The sequence below is a fragment of the Ictidomys tridecemlineatus genome, chromosome 6, assembly GCF_052094955.1.
Source record: "Ictidomys tridecemlineatus isolate mIctTri1 chromosome 6, mIctTri1.hap1, whole genome shotgun sequence".
NCBI classification, from domain to species: domain Eukaryota; kingdom Metazoa; phylum Chordata; class Mammalia; order Rodentia; family Sciuridae; genus Ictidomys; species Ictidomys tridecemlineatus.
Window position 1 is genome coordinate 160,010,965 of NC_135482.1, and position 25,547 is coordinate 160,036,511.

General features: G+C 38.0%; 1 protein-coding gene and 1 non-coding gene across 2 annotated transcripts in view; both read right to left on the bottom strand.

Moving 5' to 3' along the window:
• The window catches only part of Cpb2 (carboxypeptidase B2), a 49,024-nt gene that overhangs the window by 17,151 nt on the left and 6,326 nt on the right, over positions 1 to 25,547 (bottom strand). The window contains exons 2-6 of the mRNA XM_021720797.3: positions 15,268 to 15,343; positions 13,406 to 13,530; positions 10,965 to 11,073; positions 7,951 to 8,052; positions 5,665 to 5,769 (exon numbers count right to left, since the gene is read on the bottom strand). Of these exons, the coding sequence (XP_021576472.2) occupies positions 5,665 to 5,769; positions 7,951 to 8,052; positions 10,965 to 11,073; positions 13,406 to 13,530; positions 15,268 to 15,343 (517 nt within the window). The remainder of the gene's footprint in view (positions 1 to 5,664; positions 5,770 to 7,950; positions 8,053 to 10,964; positions 11,074 to 13,405; positions 13,531 to 15,267; positions 15,344 to 25,547) is intronic.
• Positions 12,308 to 12,380, bottom strand: Trnaa-ggc (transfer RNA alanine (anticodon GGC)). The gene has a single exon. It is a non-coding gene; the product is annotated as a tRNA-Ala (tRNA).

Genomic DNA, 25,547 nt, shown 5'->3' on the forward strand with positions numbered 1-25,547 from the left:
CTGAACCTTTTGAGGAACTTTCAAACTGTTTTCTAAAGTAGCAGCACCATTTTACAATCCCAACAACAATCAACAAGCATTACAATTTTCCCACTTTTTGTTATTATGTACCATTTGCTTTCATCCATCTTTTTTATTTTAGCCATACTAGTGAGTTTGATGTGGTAATTCGTTATGGCTTAGATTTGCATTTTTCTAATGACTAATGATATTGAGCTTCTCTTCATGTACCATTTTAATTAGCCATTTGCCTCTCTTCTTCTCTATTCAGATTCTTTGCCCATTTTTAAATTGGGTTGTCTTTTATTGCTCATTTGGAAGAACTCTTTAAATATTTTGAGTATAATTCTTTTATCACGTCTACAGTTAGCAATTTTTTTCTCCCATTCTCCCATTCTGTGAATTGTTTTTTTGATATTCTGAATGGTGTCCTTTGAAAAACTCAGAAGCTTTTGATTTTGGTAAAGTCTTATCTCTTTGTGTGTGTGTGCGTGCGTGCGTGTGTGTGGCTATGCTTCCTGTGTCATCTCTAATAAATCATTGCCTAATCCAAGGTCATAAAGATTTACTTCGAAGAGTTTTCTTCTATGGGTTTTATGTTTTTAGTGTTTACATTTTGGTTTCTGATGCATTTTGAGTTAATTATTATATATGATGTGATGTAAGGGTCCAACCTCATTCCTTGGCACATAGATGTCTTTTTGAATCCCACTCATAGGCCTCATAGGTGGTAGGCCTGTTTAGGTGTACATTCAGAGATGAGGATCCAAAGCAAGTGGGAACTGGTGATGATCTGAGCTGCAACAGCAAGGTAAAGCCAGGATCTCAGGGGAGAGGTATGACTGAAAGGAAAGACAGAGGGAAGTGTGAATTGAGGGGACTTCTGGATGCTGTTGGAGGAGAGATGGGCCCTGACACAAGGTTGACCTGAGCAGAGCAACTGAGTGGATTTACAGCATTCTTGGGACTTCGGATATTTTCCTGACCTAAAGGGGAAAAAATTGGAGTGAACTTGGTGAATGGCCAAACCTGTGTTCCTTTTCTAGCATTCTAGAGATTAAGGACAGAATTATGTACAGACAGAGGAATTTAAAAAATTCTTAACTGTGAATAATGTTATTGCTTTTTAAAATATTTCCAGATTTGACATTTTCCCAATTATTTTTACTTCGAAAATATAAATAATCTGATTGTGCCACTAAAGTAATGTAACCTATAAAATGCTACAAAATGTATGATTCTTAGTAATCTCAACTATGGTTAAAGACATGATTTTTAAAATAACATTTCAGGTAACTTGAACATATTCATATATCTAAAAATAATTCCCCCCTTCACTGGCAATCACAGTACATATTATTTTATTCTTTTACATATTTTATTGGTGTATTATGGTTGTACTTAATGGTATGATTTATTGTTACATATTCATACATGCACACAATATAAGACTGTAATTTGTCCAATATCATTCCCCAGTGCTAATAAAATTGTTTACTATCAACTTGCATCGGAATATTAAAGAGTTCTCCAAGCATACATTAGCTAGTGTTTTCTCATAGTATTCTGTGTATATATGTACCATTAGTTTTACATCTACAGAACAGATCACTCTTAATAAGGTAGGCGGCTGAAGGAATTATACCTGACACCCAACATATTTGTTGAAGGTATGCTTTACCAATGAGGAAGGTAATAAGTGAAATGGCAGTCCTGCTATTAATGAGAAAGAAGAAAGATGAAGATAGGCTGCCAAAGATGAGTACAGGAGGGAGTGAGTGACTAAAGGGGGACAGTCACTCCCAACAGCAGGACCTGTGGCAGAGGAGGACTCCGCTTGTGTAGGGTGAGCTGTAGCTTTGTCTCTTCTGTGGTGCTAAACAATAATAACACCTCCCAACACTATAACCAACGACCATTTCACAGAGAATAGATCAGTGCATAAAGGCACATCGAATCCAGTACATGGAAAAATTTTAAATAAGCAGTTGATATATTTTACTATTAGAAATATAGTAAGGAGTGCCATCCTCAGTCTTCTCTCAATTTCTATGTCTATAGCCATTATTCAGACTTGTCCAATGTCTGAATAATGGCTATAGACAATTAAGGCAATGAAGCACTTAACTCAATAGTAGGTACTATTTAGGTACCCTCTGGACCCCTGGTTTGTATTTCAGTCTAAACCTAAAGCAGTAATTGAAATATCAAATTCCACAGGGGTAGTAGGGCGCTGATTACGTGCACCAAACAATATACCGGATGATAGAAACACACACACAAAAATGACCTTAGGAGTAGTTTCTGCCTTCAAAAAGCTAACAGTTGGAAAAGAAAGAGCAGCAATGCTGTAGGTATTATAATAAATGCCGGGATATACAAGATGGCTCAAAAGAAGGATAATTAATTCTGGGGCGTGTAGGATTGAAACTCCTGAAGAGCTGCTTAAGAGGAAGGGGAGGAGGAGCAAGGATTGAAGATTCAGGTGAGTGAGTGGTTTGTGATGTGACCCCAAACAGTTATTAAAAAAATACTGGAAAGGAGGTGATAAATTGGAAAAAAAGGTCTATATTCTTGGGCAGGATATCTACTAAAGTTTATATAAAAAAAAGCATGCATAGCACCTATAAGAAATAAGAGGAGCAGAAGAGGAAGGTAAATCAGATTAAATGGCTACTTCCTTTTCACTGTCTGAGGCCATATTGTAGATATAAGGATCAGGGAGAACATTCTTTCTGATATTCAGAAGATGGTCTTGGGAGAAATTCACTAAACCAGAGTTGAGGGGGAGGTTTGGTAATGCAGAATTCAAGGAGGCAAGAAGATGGGTTGATCGATAGATCTCACACTCAAATTTTAAAATGACAGCAAGGGTTTGGGAGGAATTAAGAACTACAAACCAGGTTCCAGAGGATTATCTAGAAGGTAGTAGATGGCAACAAGAAAAATTAAGGGTAGTGCGACCAGATTTTAAACTTCAAGGGAGAAAGAAAACAATGGTGACATTAGGATGGGAGTGTGGACCCACTCTTCCTGGCCTCTTGGCACCTGATAATGTGAAAGAACAGCTCTTGGACTTGGTAGAGCTGAGGTAGTGACCTTAGCAAGTCATGCATCAGCAAAAGTAAGGAGGGGAAGAGAGAATTTCATGAAGTCCCTGATATTGGGAGTACCAACCTGATGTGTGGTTAGATGAGAGATCTCCATGGCGGAGGTCTGGAGGGAGGTTAGTAGTGAGAAAATCCAGTTGGTATAGAGAGTACTGAGCACATATTCACTGGGCTCTTATGATGTCCCTGCCTTTGTGCTGGATTTTGGCTGTTTCACTATAAACATGCACCTGCCAGTCTCCACCACCACCTCTGCAGAAATAGAAAGGATCTGAATTTGACCTCCTGAGAATGAATGAGAGGTATACAGAGAGATGATGCACCTCAAGTTTCCATAAGTGTTCTACAACCCTCACTGAGACTGGCCTATATGATTTTTGCAACCTTTATTGAATTATGGAAGGGAGAGATTTAAAAGCTAAGACTTCAGTTCACCTCTGAGCTTACTGATTTTTAGAAGTAAAAAGCTTTTAAAAATCTTAAAGCCAAATATTTTATTTTACTTTTCCTCCTACAATGTTTTGAACATTTGTGATATGGTCGAAACATTGTCAGATGATCTGGATTAGTTTGAGGTAGGCTAGGATGAAACTTCTTAAATGTCCAGTCAATAGAATTTATTGACTATAGGCCATAAAAATCTGGATTATACTGTCATGGCAAAATACTTGACTGTGAGATCCTTGAGCTGTATCTTGTTCCTTGTTGTATCCCCAGGGTCTAGCCTCTCATGGTCAATTTATAAGTATTTTCAGAATAAATAAGTTAATCTTACAAAGATTCAGCAAGTGGGTGGAGCAGAGGCTAGGATGTGTAACAGGAAGGAAAGGTATCATGTTGAGAAAGGCAGCAATTAGGGATAATTTTTACCAACATGAATTAGAGTTTCTTTCTAGCCCTTTTCAGATTCATCAATAGGATAAAAAATTAATGTTTTTTCTTTAATTTTCCACTAATTACTGCTCCCATCATTAAAACTGCCTAATTTGGGTGAGGCTCAAGATTATCCAAAGACTAATCTCTTTGATCCAGGTAGTGCCAGTGGTGATTGGAAAGTTCTTGGTGGACTCAGGGATACTGCAGTTACCATCTGTGCAGAAGGGAAGATGCTAAGGCAAGTGAACATGGGTAAGGGTGTTGGCATTTTTTAAGACCCAGTGGGGACAGAAATAGCTTTACATTTTGGGGGTGGGTACTAAGATTGAACCCAGGGGCACTTAATCACTGAGCCATATCCTCAGCCCTTTTTTTATGTTTTATTTAGAGACAGGACCTTACTGAATTGCTTAGGGCCTTACTAAATTGCTGAAGCTAGCTTTGAACTCGCAATCCTCCTACCTCAGCCTCCCAAGCTGCTGGGATTATAGGCATTCGCCACCACACCCAGCATAGCTTTATTTTTTGATGTACCTCATTTGTTAAGACAGATCTAATGGCAGTCTCTTAATTTCTCAGCTCATCTATTTTCTGTTACTGGTATTTGTGAACACAAAGACTGTGATAACCATTATCAGAAAGATACATATTTTGATGTATTTTCCAGTGTCATGATCCTGTGTGTAAATCAATATAGGTGATGTGTATCTATTTTATAGGATTTTTAAAATTTTTAATTTATTTTTTAGTTTTCAGTGGACACAACATCTTTGTTTGTATGTGGTGCTAAGGATCGAACCTTGGCCACATGCATGCCAGGCGAGCGCACTACTGCTTGAGCCACATCCCCAGCCCCCTATTTTATAGGATTTGAAGCATACGTTTTACTGTTCATTTGAAGAATTTCATTTTAATTATGGAGGATTATATTCATTCTGTGTTTTAGTTTTTTGGCACACTATTAGTCTTATATATGTCTTTTTAAAAATATTTTTGTTTTTAGTTGTCAATGGATCTTTACTTTATTTGTTTACATATGGTGCTGAGAATCAAACCCAGTGCTTCACACAGGCTAGGCAAGTGCTGTACCACCGAGATACAACCCCGACCCTATATATGGCTTTTTTGATGCCAATCTCTTCATCAGGGACATAATTCCTTATTATGACATATGGAAAAATATTATCTGCCCTATGAGCGTATGATTTATGCTCACTTCTCTAGGGCAGAGTGTGGCAAAAGATATTCATATTACAATTCAGACAGAAGGAGGAGGAGGAGAAGGAGGAGGAGGAGAAAAAAGAGAAAAAAAATGGGATCCGACTTAGATAATTGTTTCAGACATTTCTTCTCCTTAGTAAACAATACAACCAGCATTCTATTTTTTAGTTATTTTCCAATATTCACCTCTGGATAAAAATGTAGGAAGGAAAAGATCAACAATCTTAAGGGTGATTTAAATGCTTGAAATGACAGTTCTCAAAGTTAAGGTTCATACAGGTCACTTGGTAAGCTAGCAAGCATCCTAGCTTTCAAGCCTCATTTGCAGATTTTGAGTCGAGAATTCTGGGATGTGATCTGGAAAAAATGCATTTTACTTACAGCCCAGTTGATTCTGACACCTGTGATCTTGGACCTATATTTAGAAACTTTGGCATAAGGGGACGGGAAGACTTACGTAGCCGATGAACCACAAGCAGAAAGCAGGAGAGATCCATTCTCTGGCATGCATTCCACAGTCAATCCATATGGCATTTTTGGCTGTTTGTTCTTTTCCAGAAACCTGCTCAAAGAAACCAAAAAAAATAAAAAATGTAAGCTTCAGTATGATAACTTTCATCTCTATAGTGATAATAGTTAATTTTCAAGGGAAATTTAAAAGCCAGAGAGATTAAGAGATGTTAGCTAGTGGTCACAGTAATGACACCAAATCAGGTCTGGGGATTGAAACTCAAACTCTTGATTTAAAGCAAATTTTATCCCCCTGGCCTCACATGACCTAGCAGAGCTGCATGTGGAAGTGTGGAAGCAGAGGGCAGAGAAAGAGCAACTTGGGGCCATATCTTCAAGCTTCCTTAGAGATCAGGGAGGGTGTTGGGTGGGCAGCCTTTTGCAGGAGGCATGAAGACTCACCCAAGAAAGAAACTCCCTCACCATTGTCCCTAGAGGGCACACTTTCCACATGTAAACTATTTCTCCATTTCACACAGGAAGACGCACACATGGATCTTCACCTAAGCTGATACCAACAGGTCAAGGGACAGCAGCTTTGTTCTGATTGATAGCACGGCAGATGGGCACAAGCCACGAACTCTCTGGAATTAGAATTCTCAACCTTTTCTCAAGGATGTCTTCAGAAGAGTTCTCAACAACACCTCCCAAATTAATCAGAATTTATTCGATTTGAAAAATTAATTACAATATAAAATTGGGGGGGTATGGAGTGAAAGGAAAAGAGTGTTGTAAAAATCTAACAAAGATGTAGACTTATAATTTCAGAACAAGAAAATAAGAGTTAAATGTTCCCATCTGGAGCACTCCAGGAGGGTTTTTTTTTTTTTTTTTTTTTTTTTTTTTTTTTTTTTTGGTAACCTGCAACTACAGTAGCCAATGAGAAAGTAAAATGGCCACTAAAGGTTAAAACATATAGTCAAACAGAATTACCCAGCTAATTCAATCTGTGTACTGTCAAGAAAACCCAGAAATACCCAGATTAGTTGCCTTACTTGATCTTTCTATCTTCATTGGAAATATGAAGGAACCCTACAGTCTCACATTGTGTAAAATCCTTGGTCAAATAAGAGGAGGACTAAAGATCCTGGATGCATGCCTTTCCAACTTGTTTTTTTTTTTTTTTTTTGAGGGGGGGTTCCAGACATTCAGATTCCAAGAAGTACACGCAACATGGCTGAAATAAGCATCATTGGTGGATATGCAAATGATTATGTGGATCTAATCTGATTGACTGGCTTCACCACTAAAAGGACTCAACATTGCACAGATCTGCCTTAAGTTTGCACTGTAAGCTCTTTTCAGAGACAGATCGCAATACAGAAATTCCAACACAAAGTCTTATCTTCTTTGGATGATTGAAGAGGCTCACCAATCTCTATTGTGGGTAAATTTGATATTACTAAAGCAAATGTACTTTTCCAGTGATCATATTTTTTTCAGAGTCTCTTTAATTTTTTTTTAAGGGAGATAGTGGTAGAAGACAGAAATGCAGAGTTAAAAACTGTATGAGTCAGGTATTATTATGGTCATAGCTCCTAAAATTCCCCCAGTGGCTACATTCACTGACCTTTACTAAAACCAATTTATTCAAGAGAGAAAACGCCTGATCTGTGGTGCGATGGGTCAATTATATTATCTCCCATGAGATGTTGCAACTAAAAATAACCAAATGGAGGGTGAATGGAGCGTAAAACTTCACGTTCATTAGAATGGATCATCATTTTATCATTGCCCTGGTTCCTATCTTTCCCTGCGTTTGGTTGTTCATCTCTTACTTTTGTTTAAAAAGTTGGAATAATGTTTGTGCAGACTTCACTCTTCTCTCTCTTTTCTTCTGTGTCTGTTTTCCTCAGACCATGTCCGTCAGTATGAGGTGGCAGTGGCATATATAAAATCAAGACTTGAAAAATAATCTAGGCCACTTCCTTCACTGTATGAAGGTGGGTGACGAATCCCATGTCAAGTTAAACAGCTTACTAACATCACGCAAACACAGAACTTATTCTAGAACTGGGGTTTTCCCTCTTACATCATTAAGACATCATTAAAGGAAAAGATTTAATGGTAATAACAAACTCCTATTTAGGAGTTTAGATATTAGAGCTAGGAACAATTGAGATACAAATATTTCTAGAATGCAAAGAAAAAAGGATCCTATTTATAACAAACACTGCCAGAGAACTCATCCCCTCTTCAAGTTGAAAGATCAGTGACTTTTCTTACAACATACCTTTAAAACATACAGTGGGTACTTCTCATATGAGGATCCAATGTGGATTTTTTTAAGCATCTTAGGATGCTGCGCAGTTATAACTTCTATCCAAGAATAGATCTGTTCAAGCAGAAGCCACAGGTTAGTCACAGGGCGAGTTTAAAGTATTTCCTGACCAAAGGTCAAAGACAACTTCTTCAGAGAAAGGAGATTCCTCTAAAACTTTTGTATATGGAAGAAATGAGGAACTAAAACACTTGGAATGAGATGTTTCTTCTTCTATTTAGAAAAAATGAATAAAATTAAAGTTTTGATCAATGCTGAGTTTAGAGAAAGAGTAAAAAAGTACTGAGAAATGAATGGCAACATAGGAAAAGTTAATCTGTATTGTACAACCTCTAAAAGTTACCTTTATAGGCTCATCATGTTGAGTCCCCGCCCCTGTGTATGAGACCCTCTTGCCATTGACTCAAGAGTTCATGTTTACATAAGACTTAAAATAAATCAATTTGCTCTTCCAGGTGAAGGGAGCCTGAGGCACTGTGTTTACCCAGCACAAATAGCGGTATCACCGTTTCCCACTGAACTGCATAAGCACAGTGAGGTTGGTGGACTGGCAAGAGGCAAAGATGAGGAGAGTGTGGAGAAAAACAACTTTCCTTCTGGAGAAGTCATTTGATTCGGGACCTCCCTCCCAGGCAGTAGTACGCCTGTATTTAAGTTTTTGTCAAGATCATCATTGGAGGAAAAACAAAAATAAATTCTAGAGCTGCTCCTTGGCTTTGTCTCTTGGAATTTTTCTAGAGAGGATTTCAAGCAGCAATCCTACTTGATGAGAACTGGAGCCACTGACTTTCCATAAGTGGTATGTGTGAGTGACTGTCCCCAAGCTGAGAATGAAAAGGCCCCTGGAAGCCCTGCCTGCTGCCACATACCAACACTCTCAGTGACTGGGGTGTTCAAAATTAAACCAGCAAGGATGTCTTCATTGGAATTCCACTTCCTACATTACTCTTCTAGGTATGAATACCCCTAAGAGGACTACTACCTGATATTAACTTATACTATAGCTTTGATAGCTCAGTGAAATTCTTCCAATAGGGGAGGCTGCGTTGTATAAAGTCAACTTCACTGGCAAATGTCACTCATTTCACATTCTAACCTGGGATAATGAAGGAAACAGTCTTTGATGAACTCTTTACTCTTGTCATTTGCTTTAAGAAGTATTTTCTGACTATTAAATATTGATGCTTCTCACTCCAGTGAATTACTTACATTTTTCTGGTGTGACCAAAGAAATCTTCCCGCCCATCAGATCATCTTGTGAGGAGGGCTGATGAAAAGATCACCATGGGAAGGGAAAGAAAGACTCAGAGGAATTACCTAAGAGCAAGATCACCATGGTTCCTATAAAAGGATTAGAAGTATGTGAAGACAGGAGAGAAGTCCCAAACATTGTCTGCAATGTCATGGGGATGGACTGATGGTGTCCTCCAAATTCATGTTAAAGCCCTAACCTTGGTACCTTGGAAAGTGATTGAATTTGGAGATAGGATTATGTTAAAGTGAGACCCTTAGAGTGGGCTCTAATCCAATCTGATTGGTGTCCTTAGAAGAAGAGGAGATAAGGACAGAAAGAGTCGCCAGGGATGTAGATACGTAGAGAAGTAGCTGTCTGCACACAAGGAGAGAGGCCTCAGCAGAAACCAGGCCTGCCAGCGTCCTCGTCTGGGACTTCCAGCCTCCAGCAAATACATTTCCATTGTTCAAATCACACTGTGTATCTTGTCCAGGAATCCCTAGCCGATGAACACAGTTGTATACTTAGTATCTCTTTTCATGTCATTTCCAACTCTTTCTTCAGGATATGGAAACATAACTTTTTAAAATAAAATCATTAAAAATATATTTTTGGAAGCATTTGCAAATGCTTCTGTTTAAGGCAGCCTCTTTTTCCATGATACTCAGCACAACAGTGACCCTTTCACCTTCTGCATTTTGAAAACCATGTCTTTCTAGCCTCTCTGCTTCAAGTTTGTTATGTACTGCTGGTGACAGGCCAGAGGGAAGTGGCCTACGTGGAATAGTACAGAGTACGAGAGGTAAAGGAGCAGATGCAATTTTAAGATCCCCATCCATCAGCCAGGCATATGGATTCTGGAAGCAGACTGAATTCTGGTTTAACTAACTGGAAAGCAGCAGATGTACTTAAAGATTAAATATAAAATTGATTTTTATTACCCAAGTCTTAGACATCTTAAAAACATGGATGTGATCCCTAAAAGTTTCTGGGCACCTAGTCAAAAAAAAAATGATTTAAAAAAACAACCAAACCTATATTAGGCAATATAGCAGTATGCTCCTAAGAAAGACCAAGAGTGATCAAGGTGTTTTATTATAGTGTATAAAAAAGAAAATTCTTTGAGGTATTTACTCTTTAACTAACAAATATAGATAAAGGACTCTTAATGCACTATGGGAAAGCAGCTGAGAGAAACAGTTTCAGATTTCCTCTAGAAAGACTGGAGCCTGGCAGTACTAATAGAACAGAAATCCAGTTTCTTAAAGGTTAGAACACAGGAATTGTATGATTATGATTATTACAGTTAGTTTAAACAGTTTCCTCAGGGGAATAAAATACATTTATTTATACTGTATTAACTATAAACGAATATATTGCTTTCATCAGTGAGGTAATCTGGCAAATATTCTGATGATTTTTTTTTTTTGTGGCTGTTTCCATCAAAAGGTTCTATGCTTTATTTTCCATTGTTCTTTAGCCATGGTATTTCTAACAGCTAAAAATACTTTTAACTGTGGGCCAACATCTTACCAAGAGGCCATTTACCAAATAGGATGCAATCTTCCCAGGAAGATATCTCAAAACAATAAGTTACCATCATATAATGAACCTTAAGTGTGCTTTTCTTTTCTTTTAACTTCTTCCACCAATTATGATTTGCTGATAGTTGCTAGCAATGCAGGTTAAATGAAAACAGGAACATTGGAGAGCGAGTGCAGCGATGACTTACTTCATTGAGTGAGTGATACTGTTCATAGTATGAATAGGAGGTTCGGGGGCTGACTGTGTCATTGGAAGTCTGCTGTCGAATAAGATCTTCCACATCCACCATCAAGATGCTAGGTGAGGAAACACAGGGTGAGCTGGTTGTCAACAGAATACTGACCTTCCGACTTGGCCCTCTGCAGGCACGGTAGGTGAGTATGGGGAGAGATTGCTAAGGAATCTAATGAACAGTTATGGGGTATAAAATACCCGCATCTGCCATTCACAGACACTTTCAGCAGAGTCTGCGTGGGCACTGGAAAGAAAGCAGCTTCTATAATTGCATAGTTTCAGGACCTCCAAAACCTCACCTTTTCCCACAAATTTCTTTCTTCTTTCTTTCTTTCTTTCTTTCTTTCTTTCTTTCTTTCTTTCTTTCTTTCTTTCTTTCTTTCTTTCTTTCTTCCTTCCTTCCTTCCTTCCTTCCTTCCTTCCTTTCTTCTCTCTCTCTCTCTCTCTCTCTCTTTCTTTTTTCTTCCTTTTTTTGACCAGGGGTTGAAGGGGGGGGGATTAACCATTGAGCCACGTCCCCAGCCCCCCTTTTTGTGTTTGTCTATTTCACAGCCCTTTAAAATATTTTATTTAGAGGCAGAGTCTCTGGCTGAGTTGCTTAGGGCCTCGCTAAATTGCTGAGGCTGGCTTTGAACTAGAGATCCTCCTGCCTCAGCCTCCCTAGCCGCTGGGATTACAGGCGTGCACCACCGCGCCCTGCTCTACATTTCTTTTATTCCTTTGGGGATTGAACTCAGGGCATTCAACCACTGAGCCCCAACCCCAGCCCTATTTTGTATTTTATTTACAGACAGGGTCTCATTGAGTTGCTTAGCGCCTCGCTATTGTTGAGGCTGACTTTGAACTCAAGATGCTCCTGCCTCAGCCTCCGGAGCTGCTAGAATTATTGGCGGGCGCCACCGCCCAGATCTACATTTCTTGATTGCAATTTGTCAGTGTCTTTTATTTGAATATACAATTGTAATATCCCCTACTGTTTTCAGTTAAGGATCAAGGAGAAGCAGAATACATTTCCTTCTTGTTTTTCATTAACATGTGCCAGATGTTTTGTTGCCAAAGTTGACCCAAATGTCTTGAGAAATAGAAGTATAGGAAAATAAAAGATATGGAAAAGGATCTTGCTTCATCTATCACCTAGGCAAACACATGAACTGAATTAAAGCATTCTATCACCTGGGATGGACGGTTTGAAATTAGCTATCACGTTAATAAAGGCTTCTCTACTTTTATTTTTTTATTTAAAGATTTATAATTTTTTTATTAGACACAAAACCTTTATTTTATTTATTTATTTTTATATGGTGCTGAGGATCGAACCCAGGGCCTCATGCATGCCAGGCAAGCGCTCTACCACTGAGCCACAACCCCAGCCCTCTACTTTTATTTAAGTCAATAGATAAAAGCTAACCTTTTGACACCAAAAAGGTTTCAGTTTGACTTCTAGCTCTGCCATTTTTCAGCTGGCTGACTTTGAGAAATTCCTTTATTCATAAGATTTTTGAAAATCTGCCTATTGGAGAAAATATTTCCCTAACAGAGTAAAATAATTCTTATTTAAGAATTAAATGGTATCGTGTGTAGATTGGTTTTGCAAGTTCCTAGAAGGTAGTAAACACCTGTGATATATTAGTAATAATTATTACAGCATATTATCCAGAGCCTGATACCCAGAAGACACCATGGTCTCAAGGAAGTCACGGGGACAATGGGAGGATACTGGCAGGTGGGCAGTGGATATAAAGAGGAGAGGTTGGACAGGAGAAGCAAAGGAACAGGGAACAGACTCTGAACAGAAATAACACCTGATATACTTTAAATTTTTTAAAATCAATTAATCTACATGGTAGATGCTTTTTTAAAAAATCTAATTTACAAAATTAGCCAAGGCACATGTAATTCCTACATGGTCACAGAGGAGGATAAGCGGCATTGCCAGACTCCAACCCAGGTTTTCCTCGGAGTCAGAGGATCAGGTACGCTTTCGAGTTCAGGGCCAGATATTCAGAAAGGTTCGCTGACATTGTTAAGGAAGAATTAGTGAAAGCTAAATCCTCCTCAGCAGCAGCTCTTTTAAGGTTTTTCACAAAACCTAGGATCACTATGGTAAATGACCATTTTATGCCCCAGGTCTGGGCACAGAGCAATCCCAGAGAGAGAAATGATAAGAGGCTCTACAGATCATTGAGTCTAACCTTCATTTCAAATAAAGGACTGGGCTTATGAGAGGGTGTCACAAAGCCAGGCCTTGGGCTTTACCATCAGCCCATTTCAGAGCTTTCCATGCTGCAATGTTGAATGTATTTTATTTTTCCAAGAAGCAGATATTCCACCTCCTAGTCAAATGCATAATGCGTGCTTATAATTGCTATTTAATACGTACCAAATGGTGCCTACCTGAATGGAATTCTGCTGGCATTTAAATGGACTTTCACATTGCTTACATCAGATGCATTCACAAAAAAATGGACTTCTTTATTCTTTGCAATAAATTCAGCAGTTACTGGCTGCCAGAGAACAATCTGAAGTTTTGGGGAGAGGAGAAAGAATAATAAAGTCAAAGAGTTATTCACATCATCCTCATCTGTAGCCAGAGTCGTAAAGATTGTGTCTATAAAAGGGACATGAAAAGGACAACGTCTATACACATGATAATATGAATGCCCATTTTGCAGGGAGTTGCTTTTATTCTTCTCATTAACTCTAGTTGCTAAGGAGAGCCTAAAACCTACCAGATACTCAATAAATATTCAGTGAGACAATGAATGGAAAAATGGACATACTTATAACTCAAATATCTGACGTGTATGACCGATGTTTAAAGGAAAAATGAAAATTTTGTCTTGAAAGAAAGTTGGCTAAATGTTAATCTAATCTAATAAAAATTCCATGTACTTAATATTATTACCATGTCAGCATTCCTTTAATCTAATTAAAATTTGAACATTTACTCTCAATAATATTTACTCTCAATCATTTTTTTATTTTTCTTTTTCCCCTGGTACTGGGGATTTAACCCAGGAGCGCTTAACCACTGAGCCACACCCCAGCCCTTTTTTACTTTTTCTTTTGAGACAGGGTCTCACTAAATTGCTTAGAGCCTTGCTAACTGGCTGAGGCTGGTTTTGAACCTGAGATCCTCCTATCTCAGCCTCCCGAGTCTCTAGGATTACAGGCATGTACTACCATGCCCAGCTATTTACTTTTTAAAATGGTATATTTTTTTCAAAGCACTTTCAAACTCATTTCCTTTGATCATTATAATACTACTTTGATATAAACTAGGCATCATCTGTTATTGTTTTTTGTTATTCAGACAGCATTAAGGCTTGTAGCTAATTTCTCTAAAATCATCCACAAGAAATAAAGAAATAGAACAAGAAATAAAGTTCTAAAGTCTCTGATGATTTCTTTAGTAGTAGTTCTTCTTTATTCTGGTGTGGTGGCTGAGAATATGTGCCATTCAGCTCTTTTGCTGGTAACTGGTGTTCCCAGTGGCCAACCCTGGTGATTCCCATAGTCTGAGGCCACACTGCCCAGTGCTGCAGGGACTGCACTGTGGGTATGTTCACCCAGGTCCATTCCTCCCAGATACAGGGCTCTTACAATAGGCAATTTGGCTAAAGGACTCACCCCTGTCCCCACACCCAGTTCTCCTTGGAACTTCTCTGCAGCCTAGATCCTCCATGCAAGATCATCCTGCCTGCAGAAGCTTCAGAAGGCATCAGGTCTTCAGGTGTCCCTGCCATCCTAGCTCCTTCCCCTTTATCTTTAGCAAACATTCCTTTTATGGCTCACACTTTGAATCTAGTCTGACCTCTATTTCTCAGAGAATACCAACAACTATGGAGCCACCAGTTTTTTACTATGTTGTTTTCTGACTCCTGTCAATTTTCAAAACCTTAGACATTCTGGGAGATGTGTTCCATGCATTTTAATAAATTGTTCCCTGTGTCTTTCATGCTTATTCCTTGGTTAAGAACCACCAATTTATAAGCAAAATTCTATTGAATGTCTTTTACTGTAGTGGCTTTGTAAGGATACACTTTCAACCACAGAGTACTAACGTGAAATTGGCTGAAAAGTCAAGAGCACAAATGAAGGTTCAATTTTGGAACCAACAAAGTCGTGTGTTCATGAGAAGGGTGAAGCTTATGAGAAAGGAGTGCAAAAAAGTGAGACAGAATGTAGGAGGGAGTGATGTGGCATAACGGCATACAAAATGCTACCAATATAGGCTCAAATAAGGGAGAAGTTACCTCATAGGTTGTAGTAAGATTCTGAAGAACTTGAACTTGTCTAGAGGTTCTAGGAAGAGCAGATAAAACCTGGCCACTGGGGAAAAAAAGCAAAACAGGATTTTGATGTTAAATAAAAGTGTGGAAATGAAATATCCATCTTTTAAAAATGATACTAGAGGAGCTTCTAGGTAACTGTAAAAAGAAAACAAAATTTAAAAATATTAGAAGGATAGAGGACTTATAAAAAGAGAATATCTTCTCATTCTTTCTGTTCCTAAGCAATTGCAAAATCAACAGCTCTCTTGAGTGGGGTTCAGTTTGCAGAGTACTAACTTCTCTCTGTATCGAAAAGAAAAAAATAACAAAATAATTTTTATTTTGCATGGAAGTGGAGAAAGATGAACTCATATGCTATCAGTAGGAATGTGGATTAGTAAAGCCATTATGGAAAATAATATGGTGGCACCTCAAAAAAAATTAAAAATAGAACTACCAGAAGATCCAGCAATCCTTTTAATGGGCATAGACACAATGGAGATGAAATCAGTATGTGGAAGAGATACCTGCACTCCAAGGTTTATTGTGGCACTGTTCACAATAGTCATGGAATCCATCTAAGTGTCCATCACTGTATGAATGGATAAAGAAAGTGTGGTACATAGACACAGTGGAATATTCAGTCCTACAAGGAATGAAATCCTGTCATTGGTGGCAACGTGGAAGAACCTGAGGACATTACAATAAATGAAATCAGCCAGGCATAGAAAGGTAAGAATTGCATGATCTTTCCCATCTGTGGAATCTAAAGAAGCTGATCTCAGAAGAGAGTAGAAGAGGGGTTACCAGCAGGTGGGAAGAGGAAGGGATGGGAAAATACTACTCATCAGGTACAATGACAGACAGAAATAGGGAATAAATTCCAGTGTTCTGTTGCAGTAGGGTGACTATGGTAAACTACGTTGGGTTGAGTGTTTTTAAAATAGCAGAAAGAGAAGATTTTAATGTTCTCATCACAAAGAAATGATAAATGTATGAAAAGATGAATACATTAAATAACCTGATTATTATTTGATATACATGTTATCAAAGCATCTCACTGTACCTCATTAATATGTATAATTATTAAGTCAATAACAAATAAATTATTTGATACAGAAGAGAAAATGTATGCTGACAGTAGCTTATTGTATTAGAGAATAAATGTTTATGAACCCATCACCTGCTTAAGAAATCCAACTTTATTGGCACCCTTGAATCTCACCGTGTGCTCCTTCCTCCTCAACCCCCCTCCCATGTAAAGGTGTCTACCTTCCTAAATTTTCAGTTTTACTTTTTCCTTTGCTTTTCTTCACAGTATAGACTCTTCTGCTTTCCTTCTTTCCTTTTATCTTTCTTTCTTTTTGGAACCAGGAATTGAACTCAGGGTACTTTCCAGCCCTTTTTATATTTTGAGACAGGATCTCACTAACTTACTTAGGCCCTCACTAAGTTGCTGAGGCTGGCTTTGAAGTCTTATTCCTCCTGCCTCTGCCTCTGAAGTGGCTGGGATTGCAGGCACGCACCACTGTGTCTGGCAACAGAGTGTAGATGCTTTAACACATATATGGATTCTTGGATGTGTAGATTCTTAGACAGTAAACTTATATTTACTTGATTTAACTTTATGAAAATGATATACTTTATGAATTCTACTGAATCTTGTTTTCACTAACTGTATTTTCAAGATTATCCTCTGGGGGCTGGGGTTGTGGCTCAGCGGTAGAGCACTCGCCTAGCACATGCGAGGCCCTGGGTTTGATCCTCAGCACCACATTAAAATAAATGAGTAAAATAAAGGTATTGTGTCCAACTACAACTAAAAATAATATTTTAAAAATATTATCCTCTTATGGAGTATCTAGCCATATGTGGTCCACAGACTACAAGAATTTCCCTACAAGTGGAATTGCTATTTCATGGGGCACACACAATGCTAATTTCACAGTGTCCAATGAGTCCTTCAACTATCTGTATCAATGGACATCTTCAATGGTGGTGGAAAAGATTTCCTGTTGCTGCTTCTTACTAACACCTCATGCTGTCAAATTAAAATTTCCAATTAAATAGTTGGGGGATGAAATCTTCCCATGACTTTTTTTTTTTTTTTTTTTGGATCAGGGATTGACCAGGAGGCACTTAACCACTGAACCACATCCCCAGCCCATTTTATTTTTAATTTTGAGACAGGGTCTCGCTAAGTTGCTTAAGGCTTCACTAAGTTGCTGAAGCTGGCTTTGATCTTGTGATCCTCCTGCCTCAGTTTCCTGAGCCACTGGGATTAGAGCTGTGGCCATCATGCCCTGATTCTTGTGATGTTTAATTTTATTTTTCTGACTTTCTAATGAAGCAGAGTTATCTCTTCAATTACTAGCTCATGTGTTATGCTTCTGCAGGTCATCTGCTTATTTTTTCTATTAATTTGCTTGTATTCTTGTAATTATTAACTAGTATAACTTCTTTCTGTACATTAGATATTTCCTTGTCAGTTGCACATATTGCAAATATCTTCTACCAATTTGTAATCTTTCTTTTTCTTTTTCTTTTTTCCTCCAGTGCTGGGAATTGAACCCAGGACCTAAAGCACTAGGAAAGTGCTCTACAACTGAGCAACATCCCAGCCTTTCTTTCTTTCTTATGTCTATTTATCTATCATGGACTTATAAGTTTGCACTTTTCTTTTTTTTTAAGAGAGAGAGAGAGAGAGAGAGAGAGAGAGAGAGAGAGAGAGAGAGAGAGAGAGAGAGAGAATTTTAATATTTATTTTTTAGTTTTCGGCGGACACAACATCTTTGTTTGTATGTGGTGCTGAGGATCGAACCCGGGCGGCACGCATGCCAGGCGAGCGCGCTACCGCTTGAGCCACATCCCCAGCCCAAGTTTGCACTTTTCATCCATTGTTTCCTTCTAGGTTTGTGTTATTTAAGAACTCCTTCCAAATCTCTCGGATATAATGATATTCTCATTTATCTCTTTTTACTTTTCTTGCTTCAGCTTTTAAACTTATTTGCGTGCAGTTCAAAGAAGGAGTTGATCTTCATTTTTTCTTACTTAGCATCATGTATCAATTGTGGATACTTTCCCTGGGAACTGCTGTATCGATTTGGTCGTGTACTAAGTTTCCATACCATCTGGCAGTGAAAACTCTAGTCCATCACACCAGCTTCTCTTCCTGGGACCCAGGAAAAACTGCATTTCCCAGCCATCCATCTGGTTGTGTTGAGACCTCCTTCCTGAGCTCCAGCCAGCAGGGATGAGGGTGGGAGTTAAGAGCAGAGTGTCTTCATACACTGTGCTTCCTCTCATCCTGGGGCTGGAGCAAAGAGCCCCAGGGTGTGGAGTTGTGCAATGGAAGGAGCCCAGAAGACCAAGTTGGAGAAGAGTACTAGAGAGAGCCTGTGATCTTCATTGATTGGTGGTGTCAGTGGGAAGTCGTTCTAGTATGAACATTTATGTGCCCATTAAATTCAAATGTAGAAACTAACCCTGAAGGTGTCAGTATTAGGAGACCAGGAGAGCATGAGGCGCAGCCCTTATGAATGGGATTAGTACCCACGTAAAAGAAACCTCAGAGAGACCCCATTCCCCTCCATGTGAGGGCACTGGGCCTTAGCAACAGCAGAAACTTTATTCTCAGAGTTCTAGAGGCCAGGAAGTCCACGGTTAGGCACTAGCAGATTAGATTTGTCACCTGGAGAGGGACAGTTTCTTGAGATGGCACCTTCTCACTATGTCTTCATATGTGAAGGAGGAGGAGGGCCCCTCTGCCCGGATTCTTTTAAAGAGCCTCTTGGATTGATCTTTTGCTTTCCCGTGTAAATTTTAAAAATCAGCCTATAATGTTCCATGAAAAAACATTAGGTTTTCGTTATAGTTACACTGAATTTATAGATTAACAATTTGAAAAGAACTGATATACTCATGATTGTGTCTTCTCATTAGTACACAAAAAAAGTTTGCCTACTTGTTTAGGCCTTTTTTAATGACCTTCAAAAAATTTTCATAGTTTCTAATTCTAAAATGTTGCATATTTAAAAATTATATGCTTTAACAGCGGATGCCTTTTCTTTTGTAAACAGCTACTTAATATTCCATCTCTTGGTTCTTTATCATCAAGATATAGAAATTAAGTTGATTTTTTGATATCGATTTTCTATTCACTTCTCTTGGTAATTTCAATTTTTTTCTATTTTTTTATGTATGACAGCAGAATGCATTACAATTCATATTACACATATAGAGCACATATCTCTGGTTGTATATAAAGTATATTCACACCAATTTGTGTCTTCATACATGTACTTTAGATAATGATGTCCATCACATTCCATCATCATTTCTAACCCCATGCCCCCTCTCTTACCCTCCCACCCCTCTGCCCTATCTAGAGTTTGTCTATTCCTCCCATGCTCCCTCTCCCTACCCCACTATGAATCAGTCTCCTTATATCGGAGAAAACTTTTGGCATTTGTTTTTTTTGGGATTGGCTAACTTCACCTAGCATTATCTCCTCCAACACCATCCATTTACCTGCAAATGCCATGATTTTATTCTCTTTTATTGCTGAGTAATATTCCATTGTGTATATGTGCCACTTTTTTTTTTTTATCCATTCATCTACTGAAGGGCATCTAGGTTGGCTCCACAGTTTAGCTACTGTGAATTGTACTGCTATAAACATCATGTGGCTGTGTCTCTGTAGTATGCTGATTTTAAGTCCTTTGGGTAGAGACCGAGGAGAAGGATAGCTGGGTCAAATGGTGGTTCCATTCCAAGTTTTCCAGGGACTCGCCATATTGCTTTCCATATTGGCTGCACCAATTTGCATTCCCACCAGCAGTGTATGAGTGTACATTGTTTCCCACATCCTCGCCAACACTTATTATTGTCTTCATAATAGCTGCCATTCTCACTGGAGTGAGATGAAATCTTAGAGTAGTTTTGATTTGCATTTATCTAAATTGCTAGAGACAATGAACAGTTTTTTTCATATTTGATAATTTTAATGTAGATAATTTTGAGGAGTTTTCGCAAGCAATCATTACATCTACACATACTAAGTTTTCCTTCTTCTTGTTTCACTGCTTATACAGTCTCTATTTTGCTCCCTTCTCTTATCCTGATGGCTTTGATGCCAGTATAATGCCAAACAAAAGTGGAGAAATAAATACATGAATCATAATATTTAATAAAAACTGACTAATGTTTCACCATTAGAGTGCTTGTAGATTTTTGGTAGATCCCTTCTGTCTGCCTAAAGAGACTACTACTCTAATGAATTTTTATCTTGGATGGGTCTGAACTTTACATGCTTTTAAAAATGATATGAGCATTTGAGTCAGTGTCAGTTTTAAACCCTGACACTTGGTTTAATTTGTTTTCTCACTTTTGCTTTTTTCTATTTCTTTCTGTCTTACAACTCTTGCTAGGGCTGTGAGGGATTCTTGGTGATTCTTACTGTGACTCAACATGCATTTACTTTATTTTTGCATACTATTTATTCAGAAAGGGAAGAATTTCTTAACAAGTTTCCTCATATCTGAAGCACCCTATCAAAATTTGAAGGTGAAAAATATTTAGGTGCTGGGCACAGTGGCGCATACCTGTAATCCCAGCAGCCCAGGAAGCTGAGGCAGGAGTTCAAAACCAGCCTCAGCAAAAGCAAGGTGCTAAGCAACTCAGTGAGACCCTGCTAAATAAAATACAAAACAAGACTGGGGATATGGCTCAGTGGTCGAGTGCCTCTAAATTCAATTCCTGATTCCCATCCCCCCTCAAAAAGAAAACTATTTAGATAAAGAAAGGCATCAGTCAGGAGAGGGATTGCAGGTCTGTGTGAAAGGCATTCGAGTTAATGGCCAGGTTTCCAGGATACCTTGGAGTAACCTCACAAAAACCATGCTATTTAATTTAAAATTAAGTTGTCAGGTGCAATGATGCATATCCATAACCTCAGCTACTCCAGAGGCTGAAGCAAGAGGATCACCTTAGCAAATTAGTGAAACCCTTTTTCAAAATAAAAAATAAAAACAGAGTAGAAGTTTACAAAATCATAATACAAAAATCAATAGCTTTCCTATATACCGACAATGAATCTGCTGAGAAAGAAATCAGAAAAACAATTCCATTCATGATAGCCTCAAAAAACAAAGCTAAGAATAAATCTTAACCAAGGAAGTGAAAGACCTGTATAATGAAAGCTATAGAATACTGAAGAAAGAAATCAAAGAAGACCTCAGAAGATGGAAAGATCTCTCATGTTTATACACAGAATCAATGTTTAAATAGCCATACTATCAAAAGCAATACACAGATGCAATACAACCCCCATTAAAATACCAATGATATTCTTCAGAGAATTAGAAAAAATAGTCCTAAAATTCACTTGAAAGAATCAAAGACCCAGAATAACCACAGCAATTTTAAGCCAAAAAAAGCAATGCTGAAAGCGTCACAATACCTGACTTCAAATTATCCTACAGAGCTAAAGTATCCAAAGCTTCATGGTACTGGGATAAAAACAGACACATAGACCAATAGTACAGAATAGAAGACACAGAAACAAACCCACACATCTACAGATATCTGATTTTTGACAAAGGTGCCAAAAACATACATTGAACAAAGACAATCATGTTAATAAATGGAGCTGGGAAAACTGGTTATCCATATGTAGAGAATGAAACTAGACCCTTATCTCTCACACTACAAAAAAATCAACTCAAAATGGATCGATGACCTAGAAATTAGATCAGAATCCCAGAAACTCCTAGAAGAAAACACAGGGCAGGTTTTAGGCAGAGGTGGTGACTTTCTCAATAAGACCCCTAAAGCTCATGGAATAATGCCAAGAGACAATAAATGAAATGGTGTCAAATTAAATAGCAAAGTAAACAATTAGAAATGTGAAGACTGTGCAGAATGGGAGAAAATCTTCGCTAGCTGCTCCTTTAACAGAGGATTAACATCTAGAATATATAAAAAAACTGAAAAAACTTTACATCTCCCCATAACCCAATTAACAAATGATCAAGTGAATTGAAAAGACACTTCTCAAAAGAAGAAATACAAATGGCTGAAAGATATTTGAAAAAATGTTCAACATCATCAGCAATTAGGAAATGAAAATCAGAACTACAGTGAGACTTAATATCACACCAGTCAGAATGACAGTCAGAGAGAATACAAATTATAATAAATGCTGGAGAGGATATGGAGAAAAAGGAACACTTTTACACTATTGGTGGGATTATAAATCAGTACGCCCATTATGGAAATCAGTATGGAGTTTTCTCAAAAGACTAGGCATGGAACCACCAAGTAAACCAATTATACCACTCCTTGATATTTATCCTGAAGAATTAAAGTCATTATACTACAGTCATACATACATATCCATTTTTTTAAATAGCACAATTCACAATAACCAAACTACTAAACCAGCTTAGGTGTCCATCAATGGATGAATGGATGAATGGATAAAGAAAATGTGATACACACACACACACACACACACACACACACACACACACACACACACAAAGGAGTTTGTTTCATCTATAAAAAAATGAAATTATGGCATTTGCAGGAAAATATATAGAACTAGAACCACCATGTTAAACAATAAGCCAAACTCAGAAGGTCAAGGGTCATATGTTTTCTCTCATATGCAGAAGCTAGAGAGGAAAAAGGAAAAGAAAAGTTGGGACAGAATCTCAGAAAAATCAAAGGGAGATCAGTAGAGGAAAGGGAGGTGGGGAGAGGGGGTAAAAGTGCTTAGGAGTGGTATAGGCCAAATTATATTGTCATATTGTGTGCTTGTACAAATACATAACAACAAATCCCAACACTATGTACAACTATAATGCACCAATTTAAAAATGTGGGAAAAAAATTAAAATGGGCTGAGGATGTAGCTCAGTGGTAGAATACTCCTGAGTTCAATTCATAGGACTGCAAAATAAAAAAAATTAAAATTAAAATTAATTAAATTAGTTATTTAAAATTATGCTATATTGGTGATATTTGCCAGAGGGGAAACCAGTTTTTTTTTTAACTGAACAGGATTTTTCTTTTATTTTTGTATAAACATTGCCCTTGAGGTATAGGGATAAATAGTTTTCAAATCAGAAGGAAAACATTTCCCTCTTGTTTTATTTAAAACTAATTTTAGGCTTTGTTTCTAGTTAAGGTGGAAAAAAATAAGGACCAGTATACCCTCCTGCCCGAAAGAACTAAAAATCTGGACAAAACAATGAAATGATGATCAAGACACTGATCGGCAGCACCATGGTGACATGGTACCCTGGATTGGAGCCTGGAACCGAAAAAGGGCTGTTTTAGTCAGTCTTTTTGCTGCTGTGACTAAAATAGCTGACAAGAACAATTTTAAGGAGGAAAAGTTAATTTGGAAGCTCATGGTTTCAGAGGGCTCAGTCCACATACAGCCAGCTTCATTCCTCAGGGGCTGAGATAAGGCAGAACATCAGGGTGGAAGAATAGGACGGAGGGAAGCAGAGCACATTATGGTCAGAATGGAGAGAGAGAGAGAGAGAGAGAGAGAGAGAGAGAGAGAGAGAGAGAGAGAGAGAGAGAGAGATCATCAGATGCAAAATATATACCTCAAAATATACACCTCATGCCCCCAATGACCCACCTCCTCTAGCCTTACTCTACCTGCCTTTAGTTACCACTCAGTTAATTCCATCAGGGGATTAATTCACAGATTGGGTTAAGGCTCTCATAAACCCATCATTTCACCTCTGAATGTTCTTGCATTGTCTCACACATGAGCTTTTGGGAGACACCTCACATCCAAACCATAACATGTAGAAAAAATGATGAAATCCAAATAAGATCTGGAGTTAATAGTAATGGATAGTTTTGACAAGTATATCATGATAAGATAAGGTGTCGACATTAGGGGAAACTGGGTGAGGGAGGTACACTCTACTATCTTTGCCAATTTTCTCAAACTCTGAAAATATTTCAAATAATAACTTTTATTCAAAAAAAGAGAAATACCAAGAGCTACGAAAGTACAGAAAGGGTTATGATGATTACTGTTTGTCATTATTCACAAAAAAGATGAGGGGTGAGTCAGAATATGTGAGACAGCATACGGTCTCACAGTGGCAGGAGACCAGGGGCACTTCAGGGAAGGTAGCAACCTGTTAACTGCTGCCAACACGCAGGTGAGGAGCAAAGAGAAGAATGGTAGCTAAACAGAAGTGAATTTGAGAAGTTGTTTTAGTCCTCCCCCTAAGAAGGTTGTGGATGCATACTGAGAAATTTGGACCTCATCTTGTAGGTAATTAGGAATTAGGAAAGGAACATGATTGACAGCAGGCAAGAAGATAGGTTTATTTTGGGAAACTTGATTAAAGGATTCTAAATACTAGAAACAGAAAATAGCCCTAGAGAGACTTGATTCAGAGGGGAAAATGGCTCACAGAAACCCTAGACTGGGAAATTTTATGTCAATCCCTAATGCAAACATAGCATAAACTCTTCAGCCACTAACAACTAAAGACAAGAGTTTAAGGGTATGTATGGCAGTATTAATATGGTAACAATAACTGGAAACTTATGGAAATGCTTATCAACAACAGAATTGATGACTGTTCATGGTATGTCCACATTGTAGGGTGTTTTGCAATTAGAAAAAATAAGTTTGATTTATAACAATTAACTTGGGATTTTCATGCTCTATTAAGGGAGAGAAGTAAGACGTGGCAGACTATGAGACAAAAAGGAAAAACTATTGTGTTGAAAGCAGAAGAAAGTCATGAGTATATAAAGGGACATGGTGACATTGATTGGAGGGTGGGAAATAGCAACGGAAGGTAAGAGGCAGAGAGAGCAAAAAAGATTGATTTTAAAAGAAAGATCTTCCTAGGGCAAAGGGGTATGTGTTATTCAGCTAATGTCATCTTATACACAGGGACATATAAATGCAGAGAGATGCAAGAAAGGTGAATAAGATAAAGGTGACCACTAAAATATTAAAAGATTTTCTCTTTGGGGGGTGAAATTTCAATTGTTTTCTCCCTGATTTTATGCTTTTCCATTTTTACTTTTTTTATAACCCAAAAAGAACTCATTTTTTTTTCACTTAATGAGGAAATGAGTATTAAAAAACCACTTTGTGAAAGAAACACTATTGAGCTTTGTCTCCTTAGCACACTCCTTGTTCTCTTAATAAATAGAATTCTTGAGTCCATAGCAGATCATGGTCACCCAGTAGGTTTTCTGGCCTTACA